This window comes from Pygoscelis adeliae, unplaced genomic scaffold (genome assembly GCF_000699105.1).
Source record: "Pygoscelis adeliae isolate BGI_AS28 unplaced genomic scaffold, ASM69910v1 Scaffold33, whole genome shotgun sequence".
In the NCBI taxonomy this organism is placed as follows: Eukaryota; Metazoa; Chordata; class Aves; order Sphenisciformes; family Spheniscidae; genus Pygoscelis; species Pygoscelis adeliae.
In genome coordinates, this window is record NW_008824413.1 from 1,235,621 (window position 1) to 1,249,579 (window position 13,959).

The 13,959-nt window shown below is 35.9% G+C and overlaps 1 protein-coding gene across 1 annotated transcript in view; it reads right to left on the reverse strand.

Moving 5' to 3' along the window:
• Positions 1 to 4,579: 4,579 nt before the first annotated feature.
• Positions 4,580 to 13,959, reverse strand: part of QKI (QKI, KH domain containing, RNA binding) — a 161,878-nt gene continuing 152,498 nt past the window's right edge. The window contains exon 9 of the mRNA XM_009320757.1: positions 4,580 to 10,871. Within this exon, the coding sequence (XP_009319032.1) occupies positions 10,855 to 10,871 (17 nt within the window). The 3' untranslated portion in view covers positions 4,580 to 10,854. The remainder of the gene's footprint in view (positions 10,872 to 13,959) is intronic.

The window sequence follows — 13,959 nt, forward strand, 5'->3', positions numbered from 1 at the left end:
TCACCGGTGAAGAAACAAAGCAGCGCTGTTCCCCGCAGCTGCATCTCTGTCCCTTCACGGCTCCTCGGACTTGCCAACTGTGAAAAACCGGAATGCAGCTCAGTCCATCCACAGTGAGCCTGCAGGATGGAGAAAGTTATGAACACAAATCAAACCAAAGCAAGAGACAGCCGTCTCTGGCACTGCTGGTACCCACTGAGGTAATCATCTGCTCTGAGACTAGGACTCAACTGGCCTATGAGATTGTGCAATCTTTTTATACCATGAGTTTGACTAAGTAATAAGTCAAAGGTATTTTGTTTTGCTTACATGCTTTATTTTTAAGTACATTCAAGATCGTAAGATGCTTGGACACTGTTATGATACTAGAGAGCACTCAGCATTGTACTGTTTGAGCACTCTACAGTCTTGAATGCAGTCATCCACAGCTGACACTCTACTGGGGTACTCCTATTAACCTCATTTCACCGACGGGGAACTGAGGTACAAAGATTCAGAACAAAAGCAACAAAGGTACTTGAGTGAAACAGAACTGAGCTGCTTCATGGGTACCTGGGGAATGCAAAAGGCTAAACTACGACCGTACACGCTGTGCATGTGAAAATGGGGAGAGACACATACCCAAAGCAGCTGGGCTGCTAAGCTAGTTACTGTGGGTGTGGTTGAAAGACAGGGATTTATTGACCTAACGTCTGAGGCCAAGACCCGCTGTACTCAAGCAGGTATCTGTCGCTGGGTACCAGGGATTTTCTTTTTTGTTGATGATGTTGCTAAAAACAGACAAAAGAAGATAAGTTGATGGTGTTCTCTTTTATGGAATAACGTAAAAGGACTTTTCTGTTGAAAACCCAGGTAATCACACTCCGTATTTCGACACCTGAGTAAGGCCTAATTCCCACTTCCGGTGACTGTGTTTTTGTGGGTTTGGCTGCAAGAGTCTTGCCCAAAATTGCACAAATCATCAGCAATGAAGGAAGCATCTCAAACCCAGTTAGATTTGTGCCATAGTCATAGAGACATTCCTCTTCCATCTGCTTCGACCAAGTCACATATATTCAAAACAGGCTTTCTAAATAATCTTGCAGTTGCGTATCCCGATTTAGACCTGAAATCTTTCTTGTAGTTTCTCTATACCAAGAACAAACTGTACCACCTGGCCATCCTAACGAAGGGAGAATTTGTCTATGAAATGTAAGACAGCACAGAAGGGGGCAGGGCAGAACCTTAGAAGAAAAGTACATGAAATTCAAATTAGGCTGAAGAAGGGAAAGATTTCCAATAGAGAAATTAACAATTTTGCTTAAGATAACAGGGAGATATGGCAAACCAGCTCTTCAAGGACTGAGATAATTTCAATTTTCTCCACTTAAAATTCCAGCCTACAGTCTCTGATGAACTTCTTGTCAACATAGCATGGGCTTCTTGACAATGTTGCGCTTGCTTAGGTTTGTCTCCTCCTCCTTGCTCATACAAAGTAATGTTACTAATCTGTTAAAGACACGATTCAAAGCTCTGGCATTATTGTTATTCTTTATCTTCTTTCAGCCCAGACAGGTATACATTTCCTATTTTCTCTTAGAAACAAAGCTGAAGATCTGCTTCATTTGTTGCCTTTCAGGGAAAGAATCAAAATTGTCTCAACGCTAAGGTTATATGGGAAAAGTCACACAAGAGGATGCAAGTAATGGCCCCGTGGCCCCCTCTGCAGTACTGGATTTACCATTAAATGATCCAGAGATTTACTAGAGTAGTACGCATGTGAAGGTCTCCAGATTGCACGCATGTTGAAAGTAAGACATGGATTTTGCCACGGCAATTAACATGCAGTAACATCTTAGAATCGGTAACAGATGTTTAAACTTTTTGAGATTAACAGGTAGGCTAACAAATAAATTATGCTCCCTGCATCACAATTTTACCATGTATTACCTAACATCTGAGGCAAAGACCTTAAACCCTTCCTTTGAAAAAGGCTGTGCTCCGTGAAAAGGCATCTACGTAGGAGTGATTTGCAGTATCTTGTCATTTCACTACCTCTGAACTGTACAATGCATGTTCTTAGTCCCATGAAAACCACGTTGTCCACTGTTATAAATTATCAAACAACAGAATCTGGAAATCATAGTTGGAAAGGTATACACAACTAACAAATAAATATTACACTATTATTATGCTGTGCATTTCTAATGCACATAATACAGTGAGACTCCAAACTAGCGATCCTAGTACCTTTATTGTATAGTAACGCTTCCCATAATACTCTTGCTCACACAACCCGCCTTTTTACTGTAATAACTTCAGTTTAAAAAATACCTCTTTAAAACACTGCCCTACAACGTAGAGACTGATACATCTTTCATGACACAAAAAAAACTGGATACAAAAGATGAGGTTTCATTTTCATAATTTAAGAAACTATGAAAGCAAACCAGAAGTAACAGAGACAATTGCTTGCTGAATGACCGACCTATGGCAAGAGCATCTGGGGTCTTCCTACCTTCAGGCAGTGGAAGTACCACCTGTTTCAGAAAGGCCACCCCCAGTGAACTGAAAATCAAGAGAATTTCATTCTGAAAAGGTCCCACTAACAAAAGTCATTTCTCTGCTTAGCCTCTTGTCTGCATAAGGGGTTTACAAATATGTATAAATTTAGAGAAAGCACCTTCATTTACTGATGAACTGCTGAAATAGTGCAATGGTGAGAGGTGTGCTATTATTGGTATTTTTTTCCTTGAACCTCACCTCTGAGTTTATGCAGTTTACTATCCAAAGTAGTCAACCTTGTTTGTTGCCGAAGGTGAAAACACTTTGAAAATGCAGTGACAGAAACTAAAAAAGGTAAATATATGCTATGCTATTTTGTAACAAAACCTTTAAAATGTATTGTTTGGGGAGTTACTGGTTATTTGTGGTTGATAATTTTTAGAAGAGTTCAACTCAACAGGAACTGGCTGTCAGTTGTCTATTTATAACTATTTGAGAACTTGATACGGATACTGAAAAAACAATTGGATAATATCTCTTTCTACTTTTGCTGGTAGACCTGAATGTCAAAATGAAAGACATTCATTTCAGACACTGCATTTTGCACTCTTCGGTATGAAGGCCACTCATTATTTTGACATAGATAATGGTTAAGTTTGTATTTCCTCAAGGGAATTACAGTAACTGTAGTAAAAACATTCAGGAGAAATCTAGTGACATTAGGCTATCCTCCATAAACATACCACAACACTTACGCAGAAAGTGTTGGTGGAACAGGGGTAAAGTTTGTTGATAGAAATTTTCCAGTCTTTGAATTCCACACCTAACTTCAATTTGTAGACCAATGAATGCAATTCCTAGCATGAACATGGTCATAGACAGACATTACTGACTGGTGCAAGAAACAAGGAAGATGACGACAATTCTGTTTTCTAGGAGTCTGGATGGATGAAGGAGAGGGTTTGCACAGTGCAGCCAAAGACAGCACAGAAAGTGAGGCTGTGCCCACGCTTCGAGCCAGGACTGCAGCGCACAGGCGTGCTTGTGTTGGCATCCAGAGTGAGAGCAAAGATGTCGAGGGCTGCTTTACCTTCTCGAGTGGCACACGCTGAATAGCATCTCTACATTCTATGAGCTACCGAGATTAAAGCTAGCTCAGATATGACTGAGCCACCGCTTTGTTGAGACTCATCATAGAAGGTATCTTTGAATGCTAATTACGGCAAATTTTTCTTCCTTCCTGGAAGAGTGAAGGAGAGAAAGTGTACCTAAACACTGCTATTTAGCCTCCCCTCCCCTATTCCACCAGACTCCTAAAGACACCACATTTAACCTTACCTATTGTACACTTACTTCTGAAGCAAACCACTTTTTATTTAAACAGTGTAGAACAGGAGGACTTTTTAGCAAAGAATACCTTGGTAAAGAAATTGTCTTAAACTATAACCAGGTATCATCACATAAATATTAATTAAAATGTTAAAACACCATAATCTATTTCTTCCCCAAAGTGTGTTTCTCACTAGGTTCATACCAGGTAGGGTGACAGATTTATTATCTTCATTTTCTGTAGTAACCAGAACCCCCACCCCAAACCAGTATGTTAGCTTTGCTACAGAGTAGTAATCCTCTTCCTTATTTGCTCTAAACAATTGCAAGTGATGCTTACAGAAGTACAGTTACATCAAAATCACTTGGTCATCTTTATGAAATTTATAGAATCTGTGCATCCACAAATCTATATTCAAAATGTGTATTGCATGCGTACGGTATGTAATGCATACTTGCTTCATTTACAGTTACAGACAACAACAGCATATGCAATAAGAAACTGTTAAGCAAAATATACCCTGGTAATCAGATGACCATGAAAATTTAAGCCTCTTCAACAATTAACATCTTTCATAACACTGCTAAAAGCATTAATGAAAATTGAAGTGTGAAAAATGTACATTCTTTATTCTGCTGTTTAGATACAGAATAAAATTTAACTTTTCAGAAAATAAAACTATAGCTACAGCCTTGAGAGCTGTCAGTTTGCTTTTGAGGATAAAGTACATGCACTTTTTCCAGTTACTTTATTGCACATAATGTACAGTCATAAATGGTGTTTTATTTACATGTGTTTTGGCAATGTCCATGTTTGTTTTTCTCCTCAGAATACATTATTTTGCACAAACAAAACCTTAGATGTTTCACACAAACTGCCATCATACAAGTCAAAGCATATATGTATATATGTTGTTTTGTTGTTGCTGTGTTTTCAATTAATTCTTCTAGGAGTTTCAGATCTCAGTTAATCTTTGCCTTGGGAGTCAGAGTCCTCCCAGTTAGCCTGTTGTCAAAGACGGACAACCGAACTGCTGGCACCAAGAAATTAGCACGGCAACCTGCTGTGCCCAACTCCCACCTCCTGTGCAGAACCATACCACCTGCAATTAGTGCGCAGGCACATAGAAGGAAGAGCACCGTACTTTTGTTAACCAGTTTGATTCAACATTGAGTACCACGTGTTAGTGTTACGGTTCATGTGTTATTTGGACAGTATTCCATTAATAGTGTTTTAGAAAAATATACCAAATATATTAAAAACAAAATAGAAATTCCAATAACAATTATGTACTTTCAACCCCAGGAATGTGTTACTCACATTTCAGTCTGTACAATGCGCTATTTATGATGACTGCTATTTTTACCCAGACACAAAGAATTAAGTTTCGTATATGCACAAGTATGTTTCCCCCAAGTTAAAGTAATTTCTTAATGGATGGCAACACATTTCAATATTTCCCTGCATTTTCAGGGCAGAAAACCTTTTAGTGGTCCCCCTCAAAGAGTACAATCTGGGAACAAACCATTCATTACATGCAGATTTTGTACACACTTTTTGAAGATATGTTCAAATAAAATATCAATATTGTCAGTATACACTGAACATATGTTCATTAAAAACATTTGAAAGACGTCCCTGAAGACTCTAACACCAAAAAAAAATACTCTCGGAGAAACCGAATTTGTTGTACTTTGGTACAACAGTTCACTTTTTAAAAGTGAATAGCATCGCTCAGATTTTACTTTGAAAGGCTCTATGATGTTTTAGTTTATATTCTGACCTACTATGAAAAACAAATAGATTTACCCTAAGATAAATCCCTTTATTGGATGGAACAGCAACTCTCTAATGATCTTTCAAATGTTAGGACAATATAACCCCAGAATAATAATAAAGAAAAAGAACAACCTAGCTTCAGTGATGTAGCAGTGTTGAAGCCATCCTCAAGTTCAGTTCTAAAAATAGCCCGTTTCTTTCCTATAAGCAGGTGGAGTATAAAAGAGTTAAATTTTTAGACAAGCACTTAGGTAAACTGAGAAATGCATTTGGTGGACAACAATAATTAGTATAAAATTTTGATTTGAGAGTTTTCCTTTTTTTTCTGTCCTTCAGCTTTAAAGTACTTCAAAACTTACAGCAACTTTCACTACTTCATGTAATGAAGAATGAGATGAAAATGCACTGTGGACGAAGTATGACAGTAGTTCATACAAAAACGCAAAATAATAAAAGTATTACAGAAAAGCAGTCGTTCTGGGAACAGAAGTATTCTTCAATATAAAATACTAATCTTTTGTCCCATCTGAATAGTTTCACCTGGAGGGAGTACTTCACCAAGTTTAAATGTGTGCCTCTGACAAAATTCTTTAGGAATATAAATTATTGGCTCTGAAATGACACTTGTGCCATCATCCAATCAAAAGGTCCTGATGTTATCTATTGTAAATGATTTTTTTATCATCTGCCCATGGCTGACTTTTAGGATAGTAACATATTCATGATCTGTTAAATTAAAAGGATTTCTGTACAAGTGAAACTACTCTAAATGCACTGATATTTCAGCTGTACCTATACATTTTTGTAAAACAGATAAAGAGCTACATGCCATAAAAAACCCAACAATCTTCATCAGCGCTAGACTATTTTTCCTCCATAAAACAAAGAAGCATTCTATTTTAATTCCTACCAATACTGTGATAAATTTTAAAATTAAAGTTTTATATCGCTTGGATTTCAAGATATGCAGTTTGAAACATCATAAATTAAAGAAGGCATTTGAACAGATGCAAAGACTCCTCATCTGAATTTTTATTAACTACAGGAAAAAACTGGGCTTTCACAAAAACTGTTGATATCTGAAGAGTGATCTACATCGAGGATCTCCCTCGACATTAGCTGTAATTACTGTCCACTTAAGATTACAAATCTAGGAGGACGACCCAGGATATGTAAAGGAGCCTCAGACAGCAGAAGCTTTAAGAAAGAGAAACGTTTCTGTAAAAATATTTGCATAGATGTACATTCAAACCAGCATTTTCACCATTTCAATTCCCTGCATTCATGTTGCTACAGTCATCCACAGGGATAAAGATCACATAAAGGCAGCCCTGGAATTTGAAATGGCGGTTGCTTGGTAATTTAGTGAAAGGAGTTATTTTTGTACTTTCTGCAGTCATTAGGAAATGATCCAGTTTGACCTTTGGCTTACAGAAATTGTACTCCCCTGAGCTAGGCAATACTGATAGACTATAGCAGAAGTACAAAAAAAAGTTACTTAAAAAAAGCGTGGCATGAAGAAAAGAAGGCACTTTTGGCAAGGAAAACCCCCAGATTTTGTATTTCGAAATACAGTAATTCTATCTAGAAGTATTTTGTGCTTAGAAACGTCACATGATGCAACAGTGAATCAGGTGCCAAAACCAAGAAATCACAAATTACTATGAGATTAACTGCAACCTCTGAATGGTTCAACAAAGAATCAAACTGGTTTCTGTACACCATCACGGTTTACCAATACACTGGCATCTTTGCTCTTCTGCTGTGAGCCGACAGTAATTATTTTAGAGAAAGAAAAAGAAAGTGTGGAATTAGTAATGCAGATGCTGAAAGGCAAGTGGCAAGACTCTGCAAGAAGAATGCCTCAAAAAAATGCTACTTTGTTCCCATTTCTACTGGCACCTATTCCCCAAGGTAAAAGGCCAGAATGACCAAAGCCAACTTAATAGTAGTGTGCAGAATGTCAGCCGACAAACAACATAAAAACAAGTCACGTGTTATCTGTGGTCACGTTCTTCAGGGTTAGTCCAGTAACTCAAGACTTTACATTCTTCCGTCTTTATTTGTTTATTTTAATTAAACATGTAATGGTTAATAAACAGACATAGTCCAGAGTTAGTAGGTTGGTATTATAACATTTATTAAAATAATGCTATGGGTTAATAGAAACAGCAAAGAACCAAAGAATTAAAATGCAAGCTATGTAAAAACCCAACTAAAACCCAAATATGTCTAATGTATTCATCCAGTAGCTAACTAAAAGCCCAAGAAAGACAACACTCCCAATATAATAAAGTACTGCAAAACAATTGGCAATTTTTCAGTTATCAAAATTGTGGGTTTTGCATTTTGTATCCTTTTTTCTCAATCAGGAAAAAAATTCTTTTGAATGTTATATAACATACATATAAAACAAGATAGAAAAATACATTATAAACTTGTAACAATGGCTGTAAATACATTATCTTACATGTTTCTCATAGGCAATAGGTTGGTTATGGTACATACATAGCATGAAACTACTAAGATAATAAAGAATAGACAAATACATGTCATCTGTACGGTTACATACAAGCGACACTCCCATCTACCCACTCTAAAAAAATTACATAATACTGTCAGAAAGAAGTCTTAAAACTACTTATTTTAATAAAGAAAAAGTCATTAAAGAATGATAATACTGAGAACCAAGGCATTCAGAGATTTCAAAAGTCATGCTTTTTTTTTTAAGTTGATCCAAAATTTTGTCAACTAAATTTTCAGAAGTTTGTTCAGAGCAAACATTACTTTCACATGTCACACATCTATTTCATACACTTCCCCTCCCCCCCCAGTAAAAGACCTTTGATAAACATCTAAAATGTCCAGGTTTTATCATAGTTGAGATGAAACTGGATCAAATACTGGTATTGTTTTAGCAAATCTCTCTTCAAATGTTCGAGTGTCGCAAGTTTATTCAACCAACCAACCAAAATAAAATCAAAATGGCACAGCATATACTGTAAGTAAAATCAACACAACTGTATGTGTAACAGGAAGACAAAGCCGGTGGCACAATAAACAAAAAGCTAGCTGAATACAAAAGGATGAATGTCTATTGCATAGTAAATAAACTGATAATTATTTCCAGGTGAGACAAGATGTTAGACGAGGTCACCATGCAGGTGCTTAAAAATGTAAGCCCTCTTAGCTTACTATTGACCTTTCATTTGGAAGCTGTGAAGATTTGCAGGAGGAGAATAAGTTGACAAGAGGGGAATAAAGTTATCACCTGATATTTGCCAAGTTTAGTACTGAGCCCCACGTGAAGTAATACTGAATGTTTTCAGAATTAAATACTGTGCGTTCAACAGCTTCAGCTCTTGCAATTGCCCAGCGATACAAATCTCATGTGGAAATACAGGTTAAAGATAAAGTATAGCTGGACTTCAAACAATTAGCTGATGTCCCTCTCCTACTTATCTTATGAAGAAAAGCCAGCTGGCAGATCTAACAATAGTCAAAGAAGAGCTGAAAAATAAATAACTTGCATGCTGTTTGCCACTGCAGGAGCTGCTTGTGAAAACCGGGGACACGCTCAGACTATAACTGAAAACTACCTAAGCACTTTCAATTTCATTATCCACAGAACGTCAGTTTTCTGGGCAACGCCGAAGCCTACTATATCTGATGTATATTTATTCCAATCAAAAGCAAGAAACCTCCTCTCCATCCCTGAACAAAAATGACATACTTCCAGCTCTACAAACATTTGTCAGCTAATAGTGTCATTTAGCATAAGACAGTTTGTATCGCAGAACCCTTTGGTTTACATTGCACAAGTACGGTATTTGCTATGATTTAAAAAGTAGAGTGGTTGAAATAACAACGGGCTGGTTTGACAAAAACTTAGCAAATATTTTACGTAATGAGATTTTGGCAAAGTCACATAACACCAGTATGGCAAAAATCAGGTAATTAATATGGTCAACTCATCATTTGTCTTTCCTCACAGCTTCTTTCACATACTGGGCGACTGAGTGGCATGCAGTAACTTGTCTGAGGGAGAAGCTGATTATACAAGACATTTGACTAAATGACCATGAAGAAAATAAGGCACTTCCTTTTCTTTAGACTTATTCCAATACTTAAAAAATAAAAAAGAAAGACTAAAAGGCTCTTTTGGTCTTTTGTTTCTTGACAACCACCAGAAAAAATCATTTAATGAAATAAAGGGTTTCTTTGTTCTTTTTTTCTTTTTTTATAACACTTGAAAGTATAAAATGCTACATTTCCAAAAATATATTTTTTTTCTGCACCAGCACCCTTGTATAGTAAAAGTATCTACTTTTTTGTTCATTTTGTTTCAATGCACTACACTTTATCTACAATTTCATTACATGTATACAGCAAATAGGCAAGCATGGCTTTTACATCCTTAATGAAATTTTTTCTATACAGGGAGGTTTAAAAAAAATATTTGAACAGTTTGCCCAGTAATGTGACACATAATGCATGTACCTTGTTCTCATGTAATCTTCTGAGGAGATTAAAATATGGTTAAAATAATTTAAACTCAGATTTTGCTTTAATAGTGTTGCTGTTTTGTTCTCTGCATTAACGTAGTTCTGAAAAGTCATCGTAATCTGCATTTCATGGCACACTTTCCTTTAAAACGTCCAATTTGGCAGGCAATAGAAAAAAGGTTGCAACGTCTGCCCTTTGAGGGCACCGGTAGTGACTAAACAGCGTATCAAATTTTGAATACTTTTTGGAATCCCTTCCCCAATGACATCCCTGACCAAAGGTTCATGCATGATGCATCATCACACAGTACATTCAGAGAGAGCTTTGACTTCTTTTTTTTTTTTCTTTTTTTTGAGAAGAAAAATATTCCTAGAAGTCTCTCACAGTAACTGCCTCTGTCATCGGGTAGTTAAGGGACATCTGTCTCCATCTCGTGCTAGGCCTCCTTACCGTTCGCTTGGGGCGGGACACTAGAGGATGATCAGTGCGGAGGGATGAGTTGGACCTTATTGCTTTACTACTATTCAGTGCAGGTTCTAGAACCACTTTCACCCAAACAGGAGAACAACAAAAAGCGGAGTTGGAGGACAACAATTTCTTTGTCTGTTTTGTTAGATGGTAAGACGAACGGACAAGTGCCCCAGCTCGCTGCACTGAAGACAGGCAAGCAAAGGCGTTTACCAGTTAACTGATCAGCAGGCAGGCATGGTCAGGTCATCATTGGGTGAAGAGTTCAGAGGTCAGAAGGTCATAGGTTAGTTGCCGGTGGCGGCTGGGTGGTTAGAAACAAAAAAAACAAAACAAAAAAAAGAAAGAAAAGATAGAGAAGAGATTAGTTCCAGCTAGTGACGGCTTAATGACAACATGAAAACTAATCACAACTAATAACAAAACCAAGCATGTTTAATTCTGACATACTGATCGACACCATCTACAGAATGCAATAAAATCATGACAGCCCTCCATCATGATTTGGACACGTGAAGGAGAAGCCCGCTCCCACAAAACCGGTTAACAGGAGAAATAGAGATAAAATACGACTAACGACTAATGGTTAGTAGCAGTCGATGAAGGAAATTGGAAAACAAAAAACGATGAACAGTTTTGGAACTGGGTAGAAGATTTCTGGAACAGTCAGTGCACAGCATCAGTATCTGACTGCTATTAAGCATTAGTACCTCCCCAGGTGCAAGCATTAAAGCAACTATTAATGATGGATGTGATTATTAATAACTGGTTGTTAAAAGAATGGAGTCATCTAAGGAATTCTGGACTTAGAGAAACAATTTGGTTCAACAAACTATGGGCCAAACAAAGGGTTTTTGTTCAATAAATTTTTTATTGCCTTTCATTTATTCTATTTACAAACAACATGGAATTTCTTGGCCTCATGATACAAAGCAATACTAAACTGTAGTCTAGCAACGTAGGCATCATCGTGGGAACCAGGAAAACGCTCAGCCTGCTACTTTAGCCAGCATTTTCCCGTTCGAAATACTATTTTACACATATAGGACACTTATAAAATGCACTTGCATGTAAACACTGTAAAAGTCCTGCCATTTTAAAGTCTATACTTAAAAAGCTCTAAGTACATCAAAAAATAGAGAAAATATCTAATTGATACTAATAAGGCATTTTAAAACTACAAACAGCTCTCTTTATTCATTTTCAAAGCTAATACTCTGCAAATACAATAAAATCTGACATTTCATATACGTTCCTGCTTTATATTTTTTTATTTTAAAAGAAGCCACCTGTAAATACTATTTTCTTTTGCAAAAAAAAACAAAAACAAAAACAAAACAAAACAAAAAATAAAACCCAAAACCACAAACAAATTACAGTAAAACATAAAAAAGTTCTCAAGTGGAAAGTTATCATTCCCAATGTTCTTGAGCTGTTCCTTCTTTAATCATTCTCTCACATTCTCCTTCACCAAACTTGGTCCACTTAACAGTAGTATGATTTTTTTTTTTTTCTATTTTTTTTAAGACTCATTCAACAGCTTAATTATAGCTAATAAATTCTGAGGTTGATAAAGTTTTTGTACTGTTGCCATTTTGACTAAGGCAGAGGAGATGAAAGTGAGAAAGGTATTCAGTGCAAAGTCAGATTTGTGCCATTACATAAAATGAAGTCCAGTAGGTGTAATATTCACAGATAGCATCGATTTAAGCAATCTTTCTTGTGGGCTGATTTACTTTCACATAATAAAAATGGCCTATCATTTAGGATACAGTTCATAACACTACAAAAAATTACTACTGTAATGTAAATGAGACCACATACTCCCTGAATTCTTTCAGAATCATGCTAAGTGGGATTTGTTTAAATTAAAACAGCTGTTTCAAAAATAAGCAAAAATAAAAATAAATATTTTATGTGGCACAATCTCACCACTTTACAGGTATACTAGAAACACAGACTTAAAGCATTTTGATACTGATTACAATTTTGATTAAATGGTATTAAAATTTATATATAAATTACGTGACAGTTGGGTTTGGATAAAACATTCAAGAAAATTCTCAGCATTAATATTTCTTGTGGAGTTTATAATCAAAGCAAGCTACCTTTTAAAAATACCAGTACACCTGTGATACATCCTCTGCCAAGTCTCTGGCCTTCTACAGTACACACAGGTTTGTCAACTGTGCAACACCATTTACAGTTTATTACAATTAAATCAGTCAGTCTCTCTGTTATATGCATCAAATTCAATTTTGTATTATTTATAAACTGGGGTTTTATTCTGAGTTAAAATGAGCTATATTTTTCAACCCTTCACCAATTCTAAATGCTTAGTTATAAGAGTAAAACATTTACACATTTGGGGATTCTTGCTTTAAATGCAGTGCTTATCCCTAAAAAAAAAAAAAACTATGCAAAGAATAAAAACCTACTTAAAAAGTGAATGCAGTAGTACTACAAAGTCATCTGAAAGTCGATTTAGAATTTAAAAAAAAAACTTTAGACCCAATGAATGCAGATATAGATTTAGTGACATCTAACTATATAAAAAAAAGTTTCCGCATTGAAAAAAAGTATTTCGGTTTGCTGACATTGTTTTTCATGGCTATAGCTATAGAAATATATTGGTGACAGAACAACCAAATAGGTGAATATGGTAAATACTGATAGTATTTTAATTCTACAACATAATTTCAACACATTAAAAGAAACTGTTTTATTGCTGAACAAAGGTCTGTTCAAAACCTTTTGTGAAACTGTTAAATCTGTGCAGTGATAATCTAGAATTTCAAATTCAAAACACAATAAAGTACAGTTGTAAGATTAACTTTGTGTAAGTTTCGTAACACACACTGGGATTATTTACATAAGACTTTAAAATAATGTTCTCCTGAAATATCAGCATGGTTTTCATGCTAAAAGAGAGAGGTATGCATGACTTATTCCACAGGATATAAGTTCTGTGTATTTATTTACTTAAGACAGTGGCCTTCCAATATGGCTAGATATGAACACTGAATTATCAGAAAATGGCTGTATTTTAAAGTAAGGTGAAATTATACCAATTATTAATTTTAATTACTCATAAGTGACCCAGATGAAACACCTAGGCCCTTCCAAAACATTTAAAATCTATGTTGAGTAAACACTACAATGATGAACTTAAACTACAAATTGGTATTCCCGCATTTATCAGTGTATTTACTAGTTGTCTCAGGCAAATACCTAATTAAACAAAAAGGTAGTCTCACCTGACACCTGAAACTACCACTGCAGATCATGAAAGACCATTAGCAAAAACTGATTTTTGCAACATCAGGTCAAACTTTCAAAGATAACCAAATCCTTACCGCTCATTACTCTTGACAGAGATAGGTTTTAATCTT